The sequence below is a fragment of the Spea bombifrons genome, chromosome 10 (assembly GCF_027358695.1).
Source record: "Spea bombifrons isolate aSpeBom1 chromosome 10, aSpeBom1.2.pri, whole genome shotgun sequence".
Lineage (NCBI taxonomy): Eukaryota > Metazoa > Chordata > Amphibia > Anura > Pelobatidae > Spea > Spea bombifrons.
The window spans coordinates 29,316,375-29,334,792 of NC_071096.1; the positions used below are offsets into that span (position 1 = coordinate 29,316,375).

The 18,418-nt window shown below is 41.7% G+C and overlaps 1 protein-coding gene across 1 annotated transcript; it reads left to right on the top strand.

Annotated features, from left to right (window-relative positions):
- Positions 1-2,857: 2,857 nt before the first annotated feature.
- On the top strand, positions 2,858-16,204 carry SLC12A3 (solute carrier family 12 member 3). The gene is made up of 26 exons (XM_053448709.1): positions 2,858-3,160; positions 4,350-4,481; positions 5,082-5,157; positions 5,389-5,484; positions 5,735-5,874; positions 5,961-6,071; positions 6,289-6,400; positions 6,496-6,626; positions 6,714-6,798; positions 7,248-7,399; positions 7,639-7,746; positions 8,336-8,459; positions 10,721-10,822; positions 11,228-11,383; positions 11,680-11,779; positions 12,030-12,141; positions 12,335-12,469; positions 12,864-12,970; positions 13,043-13,125; positions 13,391-13,474; positions 13,672-13,773; positions 14,249-14,360; positions 14,628-14,714; positions 15,237-15,372; positions 15,615-15,682; positions 15,984-16,204. Exons 1-26 carry the CDS (start codon positions 2,864-2,866, stop codon positions 16,123-16,125), a joined length of 3,090 nt encoding a protein of 1,029 aa, XP_053304684.1. The 5' UTR covers positions 2,858-2,863; the 3' UTR covers positions 16,126-16,204.
- Positions 16,205-18,418: the final 2,214 nt, after the last annotated feature.

Sequence of the window (18,418 nt, forward strand, 5' to 3'; positions counted from 1 at the left end):
GGATATATTAACTAACCTGTGTAATGGGAATAATACTGTTCTCTCGTTATCTCTGCTTGATCTTAATCAACAAGTTCATATGGCTGTGAAGCTTGAAGGAGGCAGTCATAAAAATGTACTGTGTACAAGAAGCCTGGGTTAGCCTTGTGTTTGTGGTCTATGCATAAGGCTTCTATTTATTTTTTGCTAAAATCAAAAAAATAAAATCAGGTTTAGTTTATCACAAATTAGAAAATGTAACGCATGGGTGCTTTAGCTGTAATTATTCAATAAGATATATTTTTCCATTGTGTTTGGTACATGTAGATGCAGACGTTATTTGATACGGAAGCTCATGTTTGCATGATTACATTTCTAAGTAGGCCAAGTTGATTCTTTTGCTGCGATGCCATCATATTGGTAAGTTTGAATTATTAGAACAGATATGTGTTTTAATATTAAGTAGTATGTCCTCTATACGTACATTGTACAAAGCTCAGGTTGTCACGGTCTGAGCACAGGTGGGCCAGTAAGTGGTAGCTTTGCACACCTGTCCTAATTTATGGATCACCTGTGCTCAGATGAGAAGTTGCAGCGTTACCTTCGCTACACTTTTATATACATTATCTCGTGATGTTTAACACGGAACTCTGCATTAAAATATTTATTCGCTTTATTTGCACCAAATTTATAAATATTTGAAATGCAAAATAATGTAGAATATAGAAAAGGGATGAGTTTTAGGTTTCCCTTAATCGTATGCTTCAGTTTTGGGTTGTTTATTTTGGATTTATTACATGCTGTGTCTGGTATCGCGATATTCTAATATGTACCGATGACCTCAAGAGACCTCAATGTCATTTAGAAAGCCAGCCTTTTTATAGTGTGATCAGCGTGGTATCATAAACTGCAGTATTTTACCTTTGTTGCCGTTCCCTTGAATTTATTCTTCCTCCATCCATTTTTCGGCTCAGGAGAACAAATAATGAAAATTAAATGAATTATTTCACTATTTCAAGTTAAAAAAAAAAAAGCTGTTGGCTTTAGGGCAGAAAAACAGACGTTTTCCATTAACTTTCCAGGACCCTGCCAACTCATTCTAGTGTAAAGAATGTGCCTGCTGTCTCAATTGTTCTTGATAAAGATTTTATCTCTTGTACCAATTACGACTGCATGTGACCGAAGCCGTCAGTGATTTTAATGATTTTTGTAACCTGATCCATGGAAAATTAGGTTGCTTTGACCCTCTGAAGAATAATTTTACCGTGAATCACAGTTGTTTCCATGATACCTTATTTCATGTTCTTGCTTATTCTTTTCTGACGCTTGTCTTTTTCAGATCAGTAAGTCCAGGAGGCAACCTGTTCTGAGGTATTAGAGCAAAGTGTGTTTGTTTCATTTTCCTTTTATATGTCGTAATTAAAGCACAGTGTTAATTGACAGTCACACTTGGGTTTTATATTTATTATTTATATGTTTTTGGAATACTCAGAATGCTTCATTTTCATGTGATGCAATTTTGGGCCCACATAGGTTGTTGCTATAGAAACAGAAAGCACTTCTGAAAAGCGTGCATTTTCATGTGATTAAACCTTCCGTGGAAATCAGAAAAAAACAACGATGTACTAAAACACTAATGTGGAACAGCACCTATTTTTGTTGACGTAGACCTTGAGAATAAACGAAAAATTGTGGGCACAATTTGTTGTAAATTAGAAACTTTATAGGTTAATTTATTAATTAAAGGAAATCTGTAATGCCCTATTATCGATTAAATTAATCCAAATATTACTTGTTTTGGCTGTTTAGGTAAAACTCAAATTATACAGTGTGGATGAATGAGGGTCACCGTCTGTAAAAGGGAAATACTTTGGTGCATAGTTCCAGAAGTTGTCACCATGGAAACCAAAAGAATGGTCCAGATCAGCACGAATGTTCGAATAGCTTCTGCACAAAAAGACCACGTTTTTAGTCGGCACCTTGATCACTTAATATATGTAATTTCAATTGTCTATTATGACTGTTTAAAGTCTTAGCCATGGAGCTATATCTGATCTACCAATGTAGTGGTAGTTTGGTAATACCTGGAAGCACATAGTTTGGACATGTAAACCCTCACCGCTACCACCTTGGGTTACAGAGTATATGACCACTTGGATAATGTGACGGGGCTGGCACCCTTGCTGCTGATTGTGATGATCCTCTGCATTTTTTAATTTAGCATTTTGAAGGAGGTTGTATGCAGAGAATGCCAAGGGTAAGGCCTGACAACTTGTAAGACATAAGGAAATACTTTCACGTTGAGAGAGACTTCTCTGAGACAATTGGGGTACCTGTTGTTTCCAAAGTTACTTAAGATAGGGTGGATAATGTTCTTCCACCTCACTGTTAAGGAAGTATAGATAGCATCCTGCAGTATGTAGATAGATATATATATATATATATATATATATATATATATATATACACCATGTGTGTATATTTATGTATGTATGTATAAATAGATAACTGGTGTTTTAGCTGATACTCCCCTAAAAATGCATGTAGTTATTAAGAGTTATATGGAGTATTACAAATAGTAAATACCAGCAGAAATTCCCTTTGGCTTCATGTATATTTGCAGGAGTATTGAGGCTACTAACTTTTTTCTGTGAGTCTTTCATTATGGCTGCCCTAATCAGTTTGCTGATCAGAGTTTGTGGTTGTTCTGCTCAGTAATTGCCCTTTTCTTTGCCCCCAGGCCGTGTTATTCTAAGTAAGCTTGCCTAAATGTCCTCTGTTCTTGTTAGCGTTTGCAGGTTTGGTTCTCACTGGTTCTTCGGGGTATAAAACCCCCACACTGAACTTGGATGGAATTAGTTGCCCAAAATCCAGTTGGAATGAAATGGCAGAGAGTAGGAATGAGATTCTTGCAGACAATGCCCCGTCCAGCGGCCGGTTTACAATCCGTTCGCTGATCAGCACAGAGGAAAGTGGCAAATCTTCTTCAAATGGACCTCAGGAAACCACTTATGACACCTTTAACCCCAATCTCACGCAGTCCAGCACCTTGTACATGAGGACTTTTGGGTACAATACAGTGGATGCCGTGCCAAACTATGACCATTATGCCAACACCGAAATCTCTGGGGAAATAAGAAAGGTCAGACCTACCCTTGAGGATCTTCACTCCATTTTAAAGGTGAGAGGCTTGGAGAAAAAGTCACACAAACATTTTGTGTGGTTCATAGAATGGTAGTCTGGAAAATAACATAAATGAGTTACGGACCAGTTCACTATGAAGATAAATAATTTGGCAAACTGATGGCTGGCAGTTCCATTAATCAGTTTCGGTGGATAAGTAATATAGAGCAGTCGCTCCGCTTATCTGACCTGTGCGTAGGATTTTTGAGATACAGACTTCTCTAAAGTTCATTTTACAGAAATCCTCCTCTTAGTCAAGTCATTTTTACCCAAATCTCCCCATGTAGCCTGCAGTCCAACCTGTTAACTGCATTATTCTGTGATAAAGCCGAATGGCATATGAGTCGACAGCAACACGTGTGCGTAATTTTTGGAACTCTCTAGATGTTTAAAAGTAATTAAAGTGCAGACTTTAAAGCAATGTTGTCTCACTATTAAAAAAACAAAAAAAACCTATGTCTAATGTGCAGGAACTTTCCATTGGATGCTAAAAGACCACTTTGTTCAGAAGTGTCTTCTATAAGTGGTCACATTTATCTGCCAATAACCTTTGCTGTCAATATAGTTGTGGCATTCCGTAGGTGGTGCGCCTGGGATAGATAGTATATGTGTGCGTGTGTGTATGTATGTATATGTATGTATGTATATATATATATGTGTGTGTATATATATCTATCTCTTCAGCCATATATAAATAGATTACCGTTCAAAGGCTTTTCATAGAAAACAAGGAAATATATATATATATATATATATATATATATATATATATATATATATAATTAAATGTATTCATGTACAACTTTGCATGAATAGTTAGATAAGCCTCGGTTATCCATCTCTAGAGTTTAGTGGCCGTCTTTAGTATGTTCAGGTTCCTACTTTACTCTGGTGAAGGATACTAGCGATTTTCACTCGTCTGTGTGGTATCTTTATTGGGGGGTACAGAAATATGTCTAGATCATTCTGTTAATATAACTCTTATAAACCTGTGTCTCACTGAGTGTGAGTTGTTGGTGTGTTCAGAGACACAGCTTTACAAAGTGTGATTGGGTACATCATTTACAGAAGAAATACAATATTTTATAAAATATTTTATTTCCTCTAAGTAACTTAGTGAAGCTCCTTGTTACTTCCATATATATACTAAGAAAAAAAGTGGTTTCATGTTTTCTCTCTCTGCGCAGCATGAGTCCAGCCGAAACCTGCAGCCGCCGGGTTACGAGGCCAGCCTGGAAACCCCGGAAGGAGAGGCTGGGAATGCGGACGAAAAGCCAGTTGGAGAGCCTGTTAGGTTTGGATGGATCAAAGGTGTGATGGTAAGTTTAATGGTGCACCTCATGGCTAATCTTCACTTACATCCTAATCACGTTTTGTTTGAACACGACAGACCTTTTTTGCATTTTTTTGGCAAAGAAACTGCATTTTCCAAGATGATTCCATCATAAATAAGACTGGACTAGCGGTAAGGGGCCCAGCACTTTAAGGCCAGTGGTGGCTTTATGAAGTTAGTACAGCCAAGGGATGGACATGCGAGGCTGCGCATTATGTTTTTATGGTCATGTAGCCTGTGGCCGGGTATATACAGATGGCGTCCACACACTCTAGTGAGACTGGGTGAGTGTTATGTTGGTTAGCAGCCTTCTGGGCATTTGCCCTGTGTGCCCGATGGCCAGTACCTGCCATGTGCTTCCTATAGCTGTAATGCCACCCTATTTACTGATAATATGTATGTTGAAACACATCCAACATAAAGGGTGCAGTCTATAACAAGGGTCCAATTTTCAATCAATATTGAAGTTAGGGCCGGTGTTTGTTTTGATAATCAGAAGGAATGCCAGTCTTACTGGATACTGAGATGCTCTAGCAGTATTTCTAATGATGCCATTAAAAGTGACGAATGCATTGATTCCCTGCAGATACGCTGCATGTTGAATATCTGGGGAGTAATTCTGTATCTTCGGCTGCCGTGGATAACGGCTCAGGCAGGCATAGGTGAGTACTACTACAAAGTTTTCTTTTTTTGGTGGGAGGAGGCAGGGGGGACTTTTCATCGCAAAGATAATGAGGTAGCATTACGTGCACCCCATCACAATTACAGTGGTTATTTCTTCTGATATCCCTTCCTCGCAACAGACATCTTTGTTTCTGTTGTTCAAAATCGGGATTTCCATGGGAAATATCTGGCTGTATGCATGCATGTAATGTTGTGTCATGTTCCCGCAGCGTTGACATGGCTTATTATCTTCATGTCTGTGACTGTAACCAGCATCACTGGGCTATCCATTTCTGCCATTTCCACCAACGGGAAAGTCAAATCAGGTAAGACTAATTAACTCATTAAAGCAGATTTGACACTTTTTCTCTATTCAACACGTTACAGTTCAAGTAACTGTTTACAGATTAAAATAAACTATAAATACCCAACTTTTGTGTATACCCTAGGAGCAATCACCTTAACTTCCTTTTCTCTGTCTCTCTGTGAAAATAAATCATTTTAGTTTCCTTTAAATGTTAAAACGTGAAATTTAAGCAATATGATTTCTCACCCAACAAATCTTTGGTGATGTAGGTGGCACCTATTTTCTGATCTCAAGAAGTCTTGGACCTGAACTGGGGGGTTCTATTGGCTTGATATTTGCGTTTGCCAACGCTGTAGCAGTTGCTATGCACACCGTAGGATTTGCCGAGACTGTCCGCGACCTGATGGCGGTAAGAAAATCTGTACGCTGGTGTTATCCCTCGAAATGTGAAAGTCAATACAATGGTAGATGACCCGTTTCCTTTTTTATTGACAGGAATTCGGATCAGCCATTGTCGATCCAGTGAATGACATCCGGATTATTGGGATAATAACAGTCACGGTCCTGCTTGGTATATCACTGGCCGGCATGGAATGGGAGGCAAAAGTAAGAGTGTTCAAAGTCTTTGGTGAAAGAGATATTTGGAGCTTCACATGTGCTGTCCATTTCTCCTTGGTGTCTGGGCTCTGTACCATATCTGTGTCTTCAGTATGGAATACGGAGAGAGCCAATACAGCGGACATGGAGAGGGGCAAACCATAGACTATTTGTCAGTATTTTATCTTACAAACTGTTTGGTCCAATATATTTTCTTTTTCCTCAGGCACAGGTTCTGTTCTTCATAGTTATCATGATATCATTTGTCAATTATTTGGTTGGGACGGTGATTCCACCCACCGAAGAAAAAATGGCAAAGGGATTTTTCAGTTATCGAGGTGAATAATTGGGAAAGTGCTGCTGTCGGTGGGGAGTCGCAGTCTACGTTTGACATCATACAGGAATAACCGTTAACAAGAACTTTCTTTTGCAGCGGACATCTTTGCAGAGAATTTTGTTCCTAATTGGCGAGGACAAGATGGAAGTTTCTTTGGAATGTTCTCTATTTTCTTTCCGTCAGCTACTGGGATTCTGGCCGGTGCAAACATTTCTGGTGACCTGAAGGTATAAGAAAAGAAATGTTGGAGATTAGCAGATTAAATGATGTCCATTATGCTTTAATGTACAATGTATGCTTTTTATTTGGTTTAGGACCCAGCTGTAGCTATTCCCAAAGGGACACTGATGGCAATCTTCTGGACTACCGTGTCCTATCTGGTTATATCTGCGACCATCGGTATGTAGGATTGGTAATTACCGCCGTTTACTGATTTCCTGAATCGTGATTGTTAGGCTTTGTTGTGCCATTGCGCGGATTTTAGTTGATGGTCACTAACCTTTTAAATTGCTAAATGCCGTTTATAGAACAGAGGTGAAGACATTCCTGGTGTATCCACCACGGTCTGAAAGAATACTAGAAAATAATAAATACTGGATCAGGATTGCAATATGTGCAATATGCCAAAAAGGCCATAAAGTAATGAGCAGAGCCACCAATAAAACCCCTTTTTTAACCCGCTAGTGGCACTATGAACACATTGTTGGTCTGTCTTGTGGAAATGACACTGTTTTTAGTGTTTTTCTTTTGTCATCAGTTTTAGAAAAGGAGTTTTGTATAAAATATTTCTGTTGGTAATTTTTGAGCAAAAAGTAATTGCTCACACATTTATTTTTATTTGTTTGCAGGGTCCTGTGTAATTCGGGACGCCTCTGGAAGCCTGAATGACACCATCACTGAAGCAGGCCCCTGTGTGGGTCTGGGCTGTCAATTTGGATGGAACTTCACCGACTGTGCCCTGAAGCAGGACTGTAAACAGGGGCTGAGCAATTACTACCAGGTGTTTATTCTGATGGACATATCAAGCACACACGTGCAAACCTGTTTATATAATCGTATTAAGCAAGTTGTACCGGTGCCAGTATGCATATGCTTTACTGCTAAGAGGTTTAAATGGTGTACATCTAGTGTTTGCCTTTTATGATGTGAAGCACATGCATCACTGGATACATATAGTCTTGTGTATCTGTATACGTTGTAGCGCAAGCAATTCCATATTGTCCTGTGTGTGTATTGCAGACTATGAGCATGGTGTCTGGCTTTGCGCCTCTTGTCACTGCTGGAATCTTCGGAGCCACGCTGTCTTCTGCCTTGGCCTGTCTGGTCTCTGCCCCCAAAGTCTTCCAGGTACAGAAATATGTTCTCATCACACTAAGTATGCATGAGAGAAAAAGTTTCTTCTCGTAACGATCTCACTATTTTGTTAACGAACCCTTTAGTGTGCAATTTCTTCGTCCCGCTAACCACAGGATTGTAGGACACTACCAAGAAGAAATGGTATTTGTACGTATGTTTTGTGTGTTAAAAAGTATTTTCTGTTTGCTGGCATCGTTCTTGTATTTTCCAAGTGTGTTAATTAACCAAAGGTTCAGTGTCTGATTCCTCCCCAATAAAGGTGGCCTAATATAAATGTAACAAAAAGTAAATTATGAAATCTATATTTAAAATGATATTTGATTGTAGTGTGGGTTCATCAAAATTTGAAACACAGACTTTTTTCTGGATAATTATCTCCATCTACCGTGCTTACTTGCACAGTGTGAAGGTTTTTAAATCTCCATTCCACTGATGGAATAAAGGAAAGCGTGAGTGCCAGACCCGTTTCTTTCTTTATCTGGTAGGAATTGCCTTGCTGTTACCTTCGGTTTCTTTAAACATTATCTGTCCCAATAAGTACTACTGCATACATTAATATACCTCTCTCCATCTCTTCCAGTGTCTCTGTAAAGACAATCTTTACCCGCTGATCGGTTTCTTTGGCAAAAGTTATGGAAAGAATAATGAGCCAATTCGTGGATATATCCTCACTTTCCTAATTGCATCTGCATTCATCCTCATAGGTGCGTACAGCGGACTTCTATAGAGACTAGGGCTGCAACAACTAATCGATAAAATCGATAATAATCGATAATGAAATTCGTTGGCAACGAATTTCATTATCGATTAGTTGAATCGATTATTATCGATTATAAAATGAGGGTTTTTTCAGAGCAAACGCTCTGAAAAATCCCCCTCATTATATAATCCGTTTAGTCTGACTCACCGTCTCACAGCAGCAGCTCCTACTTACTCCCCCTCCCTGTAATCACTGTGACAACTGGCCCCGCCCCTTCCTTCTCCAGGCCAGAACCACATGGCTGTGACACTCATCTAACTGTAAGTATATATATATATATATATATATATATATATATAATATGTGTATGTGTGTATATATATATATATATATATATATATATATATATATATAATATGTGTATGTGTGTATATATATGTGTATATATGTATGTAATATATATATATATATATATATATATATATATATATATATATATATATATATATATATATATATATATATATATATATATATATATTTGGGCTACTGAAAGTTAGGGGAGGTGGGGGTTAATTTAGGGGCAGTTATGGTTAGTGGGGTGTTTAGGGTTAATTTAGGGGCAGTTATGGTTAATTGGGTGTTTAGGGTTAATTTAGGGGCAGTTATGTTAATAGGGTGTTTAGGGTTAATTTAGGAGCAGCTGTGGTTAATGGGGTGTTTGGGGTTAATTTGAGGCAGTTGTGGTTAATGGTGTGTTTAGGGTTAATTTAGGGGATGCTGTGGTTGATGGGGTCTTTAGGGTTAATTTAGGGGATGCTGTGGTTAAGGGGGTGTTAAGGGTTAATTTAGGGGCAGTTATGGTTAATGGGGAGTTTAGGGTTAATTTAGGGGAATCTAAATCCTGTGGGCAGTGAAGTGACATATCTGGGGGTATAAGGCATATACAGTATATAAGGCATATGTGGGGAGGGCAGTGTGGCATGTCTGGGGAGGACGGAGTGGTGTATCAGGGTGTATAAGGCATATCTGGGGGCAGAGAAGTGGCATGTCTGGGAGGCAGGGTGGCATATCTGGGGAGGATGGAGTGGGGTATCAGGGGATATAAGGCGTATCAGGCACAGTGGCAGATGTGGGAGGCAGCGTGGAGTGGCAGATGTGGGAGGCAGCGTGGCATATGTGGGAGGCATTGTGGAGTGGCATATGTGGGAGGCAGCATGGCGTGGCATATGTGGGGAGGGCAGGGTGGCATGTCTGGGGAGGATGGAGTGGTGTTTCAGGGGGTATAAGGCGTATCAGGCACAGTGGCATGTGGGGGGTAGAGTGGAGTGGCAGATGTGGGAGGCAGCGTGGAGTGGCAGATGTGGGAGGCAGCATGGCGTGGCATATGTGGGGAGGGCAGGGTGGCATGTCTGGGGAGGATGGAGTGGTGTTTCAGGGGGTATAAGGCGTATCAGGCACAGTGGCATGTGGGGGGTAGAGTGGAGTGGCAGATGTGGGAGGCAGCGTGGAGTGGCAGATGTGGGAGGCAGCGTGGAGTGGCAGATGTGGGAGGCAGCGTGGTGTGGTATATGTGGGAGGCAGCGTGGAGTGCTGTGGTAGGCAGCGTGGCATACGTGGGGGGGCAGCATGGCATGTCTGGGAGGCAGCGTAGCAAGCCTGGGCTCAAATGTGCATATATTGGGGGGCTGGTTGGGAAATAAAGACAAGAAATGTATTATCAAAGTTTTTTTATTCTGCTGTTTGTATTTAACATCATTTGTTTAGTAAATTATTTTAAATAAATGAAAAATTTACATTCATTTTTTTTATCCGATGAATCGATTAATCGAAAAAATAATCGGCCAACTAATCGATTATTAAAATAATCGTTAGTTGCAGCCCTAATAGAGACGCCTTTCAGCCTTATGTTTATTAGCGCCAAACCAAAGTGGTGGACTGGCAATGGTGATCGGGGTCACCACCTAGGACCACTTTGATTTGCCAAATTAGGACCACTTCCATAATGTTGTGCCCGTGATGTGCTTGTTGACATTTTATAAAGCTACAAGGCTGAAATATGTATCCGCCACTTTCCGAAATCTACACTTGTGTTCAAATGTAATATCCCTTATTTCTTCCAAGTATTTTCCCTGTCTATCTTTAAGTCATCAGGTATTAGGAATATTTATTCCTAAATCCACCTTCTCTTTAGCACGATATACAGTCTTTGGTATTTCTTAGCATCAAACACTCTGGGATAACACATTGTTCTTTTTGTTACAGGCGAGCTGAATACAATCGCCCCGATCATCTCTAATTTCTTCCTGTGCTCTTATGCTCTTATTAATTTTAGCTGTTTCCATGCCTCCATCACTAACTCCCCAGGTAAGTGCCTTGTCTTGCCTGACTTTTGCGCTCATTGGAATCCTTGTATTCTTCCTGATCCCTTACTGAGCCTGTGCAAAGCCCGGGAAAAAACACAGTGAATGCAATGCATTGTATGGAACCGGCGGTGTAAGTTGGCACACAGACACAAAGTATATTTCTGTGCTGCCCAGTGTGGCTGAACTCCTGGATGGCAAAAGTCCCTGGCTTGGTGATCCTTAACCTTGTTGTCTGCTGTGCTCACACATCGGTGTCTATTTATTGTGTCTACAAAAGCCCAATGGATTTGATAATGGTGCGTTCATTTTCTATGGCAAAGTATGGTAAATAACTCACTGTGCACTGCTTATCTTACATATTGATACAGATGTAGATACACACGCTTCCTTGTTGCTTCCCTTGCAGGCTGGAGGCCTTCGTTTAAATACTACAGCAAATGGGCATCGCTTTTTGGAGCAATAATATCGGTGGTCATCATGTTCCTTCTGGCCTGGGAGTCAGCCCTGATTGCCATCGGCATTGTCATATTTTTGTTGGCCTATGTGCTCTATAAGAAGCCCGGTACGTTCACAAAGCTGTCCTGCATACACATGTAACATTTGTACTGCGCTGCTCTCTGTAAACATTAAATGTAGCAGGGCTTTTCGACGTTGGTCCACAAGCTTCTCTGATGGTGCTTGATTTCAGGATCTCCTCTGGTAAACGCAGGTGGAGTTTGCTAACTGAGTCACCTTGGCTCAGATAATCTTTGGTAGTGAATCGGAATTAAGCACCTCATATGTGTATTTGGGAATTATAGTGAACCTGGTGTCCTTTATGTCTCCTATATGCCTTCCCTTGTGCTATTCTGTTTGTAGAAGCGAACTGGGGATCGTCGGTGCAGGCCGGATCCTATAACATGGCTCTGTCTTACTGTGTGGGGCTAAATCAAGTGGAGGAGCACATCAAAAACTTCAGGTAATGTGGTCAAGCTTCTTGTCTCCATACTCGCCACAATCCATCCTAACCTCGTTTACCACTCTTACCTTCATCGTATTTACAGTGCATGCCAAAACAATCTGTCCATTCCCACTAAACAATCTGTCCTTTCCCACATTGTTCACACTAGCAGCATTTCATCGCATCATATCCCGCTATCCTTTTAAGACAGTTTGATCAACGCATCTTTATTCTGTAAACATTAATCTGTGATGTCATCCCATCGTAGGCCTCAATGTCTGGTCCTAACTGGACCTCCAAACTTCCGTCCGGCTCTTGTGGACTTTGTCGGGACCTTTACCAAGAACCTGAGTCTGATGGTCTGTGGCAACGTAATTATTGTAAGTGTGCGAAAAGGACCCTATGTTAAAAACAGTATACTGTATATACCTATATCTCACGTGATTTATACAGATTCCCTTAAATCACATCGATAATTTAAAGGGACCATGCAACTATCCTATACGTTAAAGTGCATATGAATGCTGGAGTGTCATTTTTAAACAAACGTGTTCCTGTGATTCGATTGATCAGGGACCCCGAAAACAGAAAATACAGGAGTTGAACCCAGCCGGGCATGTCAAGTGGTTAAACAAAAGGAAGATTAAAGCCTTTTACACCGGGCTCATTGCTGATGACCTGCGCAGCGGAGTTCAAATGCTCATTCAGGTAAACCTGTTTTAGTTAAAAGGGTCTCGTTTAGCTGAAATTCTTATAGTTTCTAGTTAAGTGTCATTAAATTACACCAACAGAAACGGGTAATAATGTGATGTTGAGGGCAATTTTTTTTTCTTATCCTGCATCATCCTATAATTAGCCGAACCCTTTAGCTAAAGATTTGACCCTAAAGTATGACTGGCAAGAGGAAGCAGAAGGATATAAGTTAAGGCTGTTTACGTTCTTGACTTTGATGTTGTACTGTTGTATCTATACTCCCATAATCCTCAGACAGACACTGATGGTGGTTCAAGCAACAGCAGGATACAAATAGATTATGCAGCCATGGCATAGGTTTTTTTTTTCTGAAACCAAAGTGTGTTTTTTTTCCTTTCTCGTGTTGCAGGCAACAGGCCTGGGGCACATCAGGCCAAACATGCTTGTTATGGGATTTAAGAAGAACTGGCAGACATCGCACCCCAGGAACATCGAGAGTTATGTAGGAATACTGCAGTAAGTATGATATTCTTTAAGGGGCAGAATGTCCGGTTTTTCCCACAGATTCATTTTATGTTCTTATTGCAGCGATGCATTTGACTTTAACTATGGGCTGTGTCTGCTGAGGATGAAAGATGGTCTCAATATCTCTCGTGTCATGCAGGCTCACAGTAAGTATCCTCAAATGTGTGTGTGTGTGTGTTGCCAACACATACCTTTCCTTGACTGTGTGTTACAATAGTCTATGATATGTGTTTGCAAAAACTTCATCCTTGAATAAAGTTTGGGACATCGCTTTTGGTTTACCACCGACTGTGATTGCATGCGTTACTTCACGTCCGTGAGACTGTAAAATGATGCATCTGAACCTGTACAGATCTTTCTGATCGTCACAAACCATGTTTACGTGCGCTTTTTCTGTATTACCCTGTCCAGTTAATCCAGTGTTTCAACAATCAGAGGAACCGAACGCGAAAGATGGGGGAGAGAATGGAGCCACCTGCATCCCGCATGAGACGCGTACGTTAACGCCACACGTGATGATCTAAGCAGAGATTTTTCCGGTTGCCTCCCATGGTGCTGCTGTACATATGGTACCCTGGGCTATGCGGAGGCTGCCTCGTGGGCTGCTTTGTACACGTAACCCGCACACAATACATACTGTACATGACGGCTGTGTCCGCTACATGCTAACCTGTATCTTGTGTGAATTGCAGTGGATCCAGAAGCTCTTACCGTGGAACAGCAGGCGAGCACCATCTTCCAGATTAAGCAGGAGAAAAAGACGATTGATATTTATTGGCTGTTTGACGATGGAGGTAGGCAGAGCTAACAGAGCCTGTTAAAGAGTGAATGTGAAATAGTATGGCTTAAAGTATGGTCGTCTCTTCGCTTGCCTTCCCTAGATCAGTGCTGTCCATCCGGCGGCCCGCAGGATACGCAGCTATTTTTTGCTCACAAGCTGTACATTAAGACGGTATCCCCTTTGCTTTAGGCGCTGTCTGAGATGTAAAAGGTGACCGCTTATTGAATATTGGCCTCTCGGCATACCTCCATACGTATGAGGCACCTCTCCTTGTGTGGGTCCAACCCTCCACACCAATCAAGTTGGACAGCGCTGCTCTAGATCCTTACCCTATGCTCCATAATTTGAAGGTCCCCATTATTTAGGTGGAAGTAGATCTTTTAGGATCCTTGATAAAACAGATGATCTAACTTTTTTCTTTTCAACAACCATATGCAGTTTTATTCAACGTAAAGAATTGTGATTTTTTTTTATTTATTTTTTGGCAGGACTGACCCTTTTGATCCCATATTTGCTGAGTCGTAAGAAGAGGTGGGAGAAAGCTAAAATTCGTGTTTTTGTAGGAGGACAAATCAACAGGATGGATGAAGAACGCAAAGCGTAAGACAGCCTTAGAATTATAACCTGATATTTGTTCTAAAATCCTGTAAATTGACATGTCATACATGTAATCAGCCTCTTCCCTGCCGAGCCCCGGCTGTGTTCTGTTGCGCTGTGAGACAAACGCTCTATCGCATCTAGAGTGGAACGTAAGAGTCAGTAGGATGCTGCTGGTTCTTGTATCAGTGTATGTTATATAATTCACTGTATGCATAGCCATCACACGCAAGTAAGGCACAAACCTCATCATCTCCTTGTGTGTTGTAGGATGATCGCTCTGTTGAATACGTTCAGAATCGGGTTCCATGAAGTCCACGTTTTGCCAGACATCAACCAAAAACCTCGCCCAGAGCAGTGAGTAGATACCAGCAATGTGCAGCATGTATTGTGTATGGGCGCTTAGCCGGAGGGAGGAATAGTATTAATTTTGTGTAAAGGCAAATGAGATCTGCCATCTATATGGTGCATAGACCTTCCCTCGGTACTTAACTCTTTGCACACCACATCTGGCTTTCCTAGTGGGGAAGCTGGTGCCTATGGCTGGGGGTGATTTATATTTAAGACAGAATGAAATAAATGCTATATAGGCATGCTTTTTAGTGGGCCATTGCACTAGGTCTGGTGATCACAAAGCCATGTACTAGATGTATCCGGCTTCTGGACATTCACTTATAATGCATTGGCACCTGACAGTAACATAGCAATCATGGCCATTGTCAATCACAGTGTCTGACCTGCCTATACCACACAGATGGCGCCAGGTCTTTAATGCCGCTCGTAACAATAGTAATCATGTTACTATGGAATCTACGTTCAGATTGTAGCAGCAGATAAACATTTTTTGGCTGCTATATTGAGTTTGCATCTCTTTGTTAGTGTGAAGCGGTTTGAGGACCTCATCGCTCCATACATGCTGAATGATGGCTTCAAAGACGAGCTAGTGGTGAATGAGATGAGACGAGACTGTCCCTGGAAGATTTCAGATGAAGAACTTAAAAGGAATAGATTGAAGGTAAGCGCAAGCGGCCGACAATATTCTCCCTTGAATGGCACAAGTGAGTGAGATGTATAATGTCGTGAAATGTGGAGCATTTTAAACTCCGAGATTATTCGGTTACTTTTTACAGTCTATGTTCTAATTATGAGGACATTTAAGCCCAAAAAGGAATTGGGAAAATTTAACCTTCTTAGTATGGTTTCACGGTTTTATTCTGAATATACTGAATTAACAGACTTTTGAATTATTCTCCTCAGTCCCTGAGACAAGTCCGTCTGAACGAGGTGCTGCTCGATTATTCCCGGGATGCTGCTCTCATTGTTATGTGAGTAAATACCTCTTCTTTTTTATTTTTTTGTCTCCCGTACTGTGTTTTCCGTGCCTACAGGTCCAGCCTGGCCGCATATGACATATTTTGCTCCGGACTGTCAGAGAAATAACACATTTTCTAAGGCAACTCCTCCTTTTGAACCTCGTGTAGTGTTTTTATTTTTTATTGAGCTTAAATATTAAACACAAAAGTGTTCCTGGCGGAGAGAAGGTGAAGTAAACCTTTTAAATGCTTTAGCTTCCCCTTCGCGTTGCCTGGAAGCAGTCCTTTGTAACCAAACTGTTGTTCTTTTCAGAACAATGCCCATTGCAAGGAAGGGCAAGTGTCCCAGCTCTCTGTACATGGCCTGGCTGGAGACTCTCTCCCAAGATCTGAGGCCTCCAGTCCTACTGACCCGGGGCAATCAGAAGAACGTGCTGACGATGTATTGCCAGTAACGGCTTCTACAGAGAACACCCCCTTGTTCACGGCCTTCCGCTCCTACCTCCGAGCCCAAAGAATAAATACGGATGTCGCTTGGTGGCTGCCAGCCCTGCCACGTGTCCAACTATTGCTTTCACTTAATGAAGGAGATATTTGGTTCCAAAGCCTCTGGACCATCCAGAACTGGATTCCCCATAAGGCAAATTGAGCCCCTTGCCCACAGTGCCACAGGAGTCATATACCCGGGTATATACCCGGCACACAAAGCCTTTGTTTTATCTGCAAAGGGTAATTATGGTTTCCTACCACGCGACACGCTTAATTGTCATCTCGCCATCATGTTTTACTTACCTCTTTATATGGGGGAAGGAGAAGTAACAGGAACTGATAAAACATCCAGAGAGTCTTTTCTATCCCCTCCAATCAATACACGCCCGATGTTTATCTTTACTATCCCAACAATTAACCTCTCGTTAGTCTAACGATGATTTTGTATATGCACCGATTTCTATAGAAGACGGCTTTGCTTTAAAAATCAGCTGTTTGTACCTACCAGTCATTTATATGTAACGGTAAATGTTTTCTGTACATTGTAATGGACACTAAATATTTCCACGTTTATATATTTATTTGTTCACCGACATCAATACAGACCTATGAATGTAAATGCGTGTCTTATTAATATGTGTGATTGAGCCACTGATATTCTCTCTCTGTGTCATCTGTGTGCTCCTAGATAAGTGCAGGTAATCCGACGTAACGAATACATATTGATAAATACGGAATCTACGCCTCTCCTCTATATTGTGTGCATTGTGATGGCTTTAAGAGCTGGGGGAATTCATCCGCCCCGCTGGTTTCGCATGCTGTCCCTGGGGTCCGTCTTGCAATGTTTTACATAACTGTCATCAGCACCTGGCAGGGCAACCAAAATAAGTTTCCAGCTCCGCGGCTCTTTTATGTCCCCCCGACGTGCCCGTTCTGCAGATGATGGCCATTCTAGGTGATAGATAGGGGTAGCAGACCTTATATTAAAATGCATTATTAGTGCACTCAATAATAAATAACGCACCCTCTTATATCCAGTTAGAACATCTGCAGCGGGCTTTCCTGCCTTTTAAAAATATATTTACAACCAACTAAAAAAAGGATTTTAAAAAGCCTGCTACTCCTTTATTACACGTGTTAAGCAGTTACAGCCCTAGGGGGTATTTTTGCGGTTTCTTTTGATATGAAAAGTCATTGTTCCGTAGTTTTAGTGGTAGTCGGGTCCTCTTGAAACATCTGCTTACTGACATTCAGCACGTTTCCAGTGTAATCGGTGTAAATAAGCATTGCTTTTAAAGAAGGTTCAGTCAACCGTTCTGGAAAGTTTTTTTCTGTAATGTTGGTATAATAAAACTTCTTTCTGAGCACCGGTGGCATATTTTTCCCCAGTCTCCTCATTCCTGTTCCCCATCACCATATCCTTAAGCCCCATAACCCTCTTCTTCTCCGCAAGACCTCTGCCTAGCGCTGTGAAGCGGCCCAAACTGTCATTCTATCCCCAGCTCCGTCGCTCACTGCTCACCGCCTAATCATTACTGTAACCCAGACTTTCCCATCTCAACCCCTTCTTAGCGATCATGCCCCAGTAACCAGGAAGATCGCCCGTCTACCTCTCCCCAGGCCTTACCCCGTCCCCCTCCTCCACCTCTCCCCAGTCCTTACCCTGTCCTCCTCCTCCACCTCTCCCCAGTCCTTAGCCTCTCCTCCTCCTCCACCTCTCCCCAGTCCTTACCCTGTCCTCCTCCACCACCTCTCCCCAGTCCTTACCCTGTCCTCCTCCACCACCTCTCCCCAGTCCTTACCCTGTCCTCCTCCACCTCTCCCCACACCTTACCCTGTTCTCCTCCACCTCTCACCAGGCCTTACCCTGTCCTTATCCACCTCTCACCAGGCCTTACCCCGTCCTCCTCCACATTAGCCATCTCAACCCCTTTTGGTCACCCCTTTCACCCTTCTCCCCTCCATCCCCATTTTACACATCTGGCTTTTTCCTCCCTGGGATTAGAATATACCGCTCCTTGGCTCATTTTCCAAAGGTATACAGCGTATGTTATGTGTATTTACACATTTGCGCATGGAGGTGTGTAAAAAAATCCGCTATGTGCTGCTGAACAAAACCTACTTAGTGCTCAGAGTTTCTGGCAACCCTGACGGGTTCAGAAGCTTACACTCTAGACTGTGTGGACGTGACCCTCGCAGCCAGACGGACATGGATGACAAGGTCCCCTACGGTAAGTAGTACGCTTTCTATATAGTCCT

Coding starts and splice junctions, on each gene's coding strand:
- SLC12A3 (XM_053448709.1), top strand. CDS start 2,864: ATGGCAGAGAGTAGGAATGAGATTCTTGCAGACAATGCCCCGTCCAGC. Junction 3,161..4,349: donor ATCTTCACTCCATTTTAAAG/GTGAGAGGCTTG, acceptor CTCTCTGCGCAG/CATGAGTCCAGCCGAAACCT. Junction 13,774..14,248: donor TTGGCTGTTTGACGATGGAG/GTAGGCAGAGCT, acceptor ATTTTTTGGCAG/GACTGACCCTTTTGATCCCA.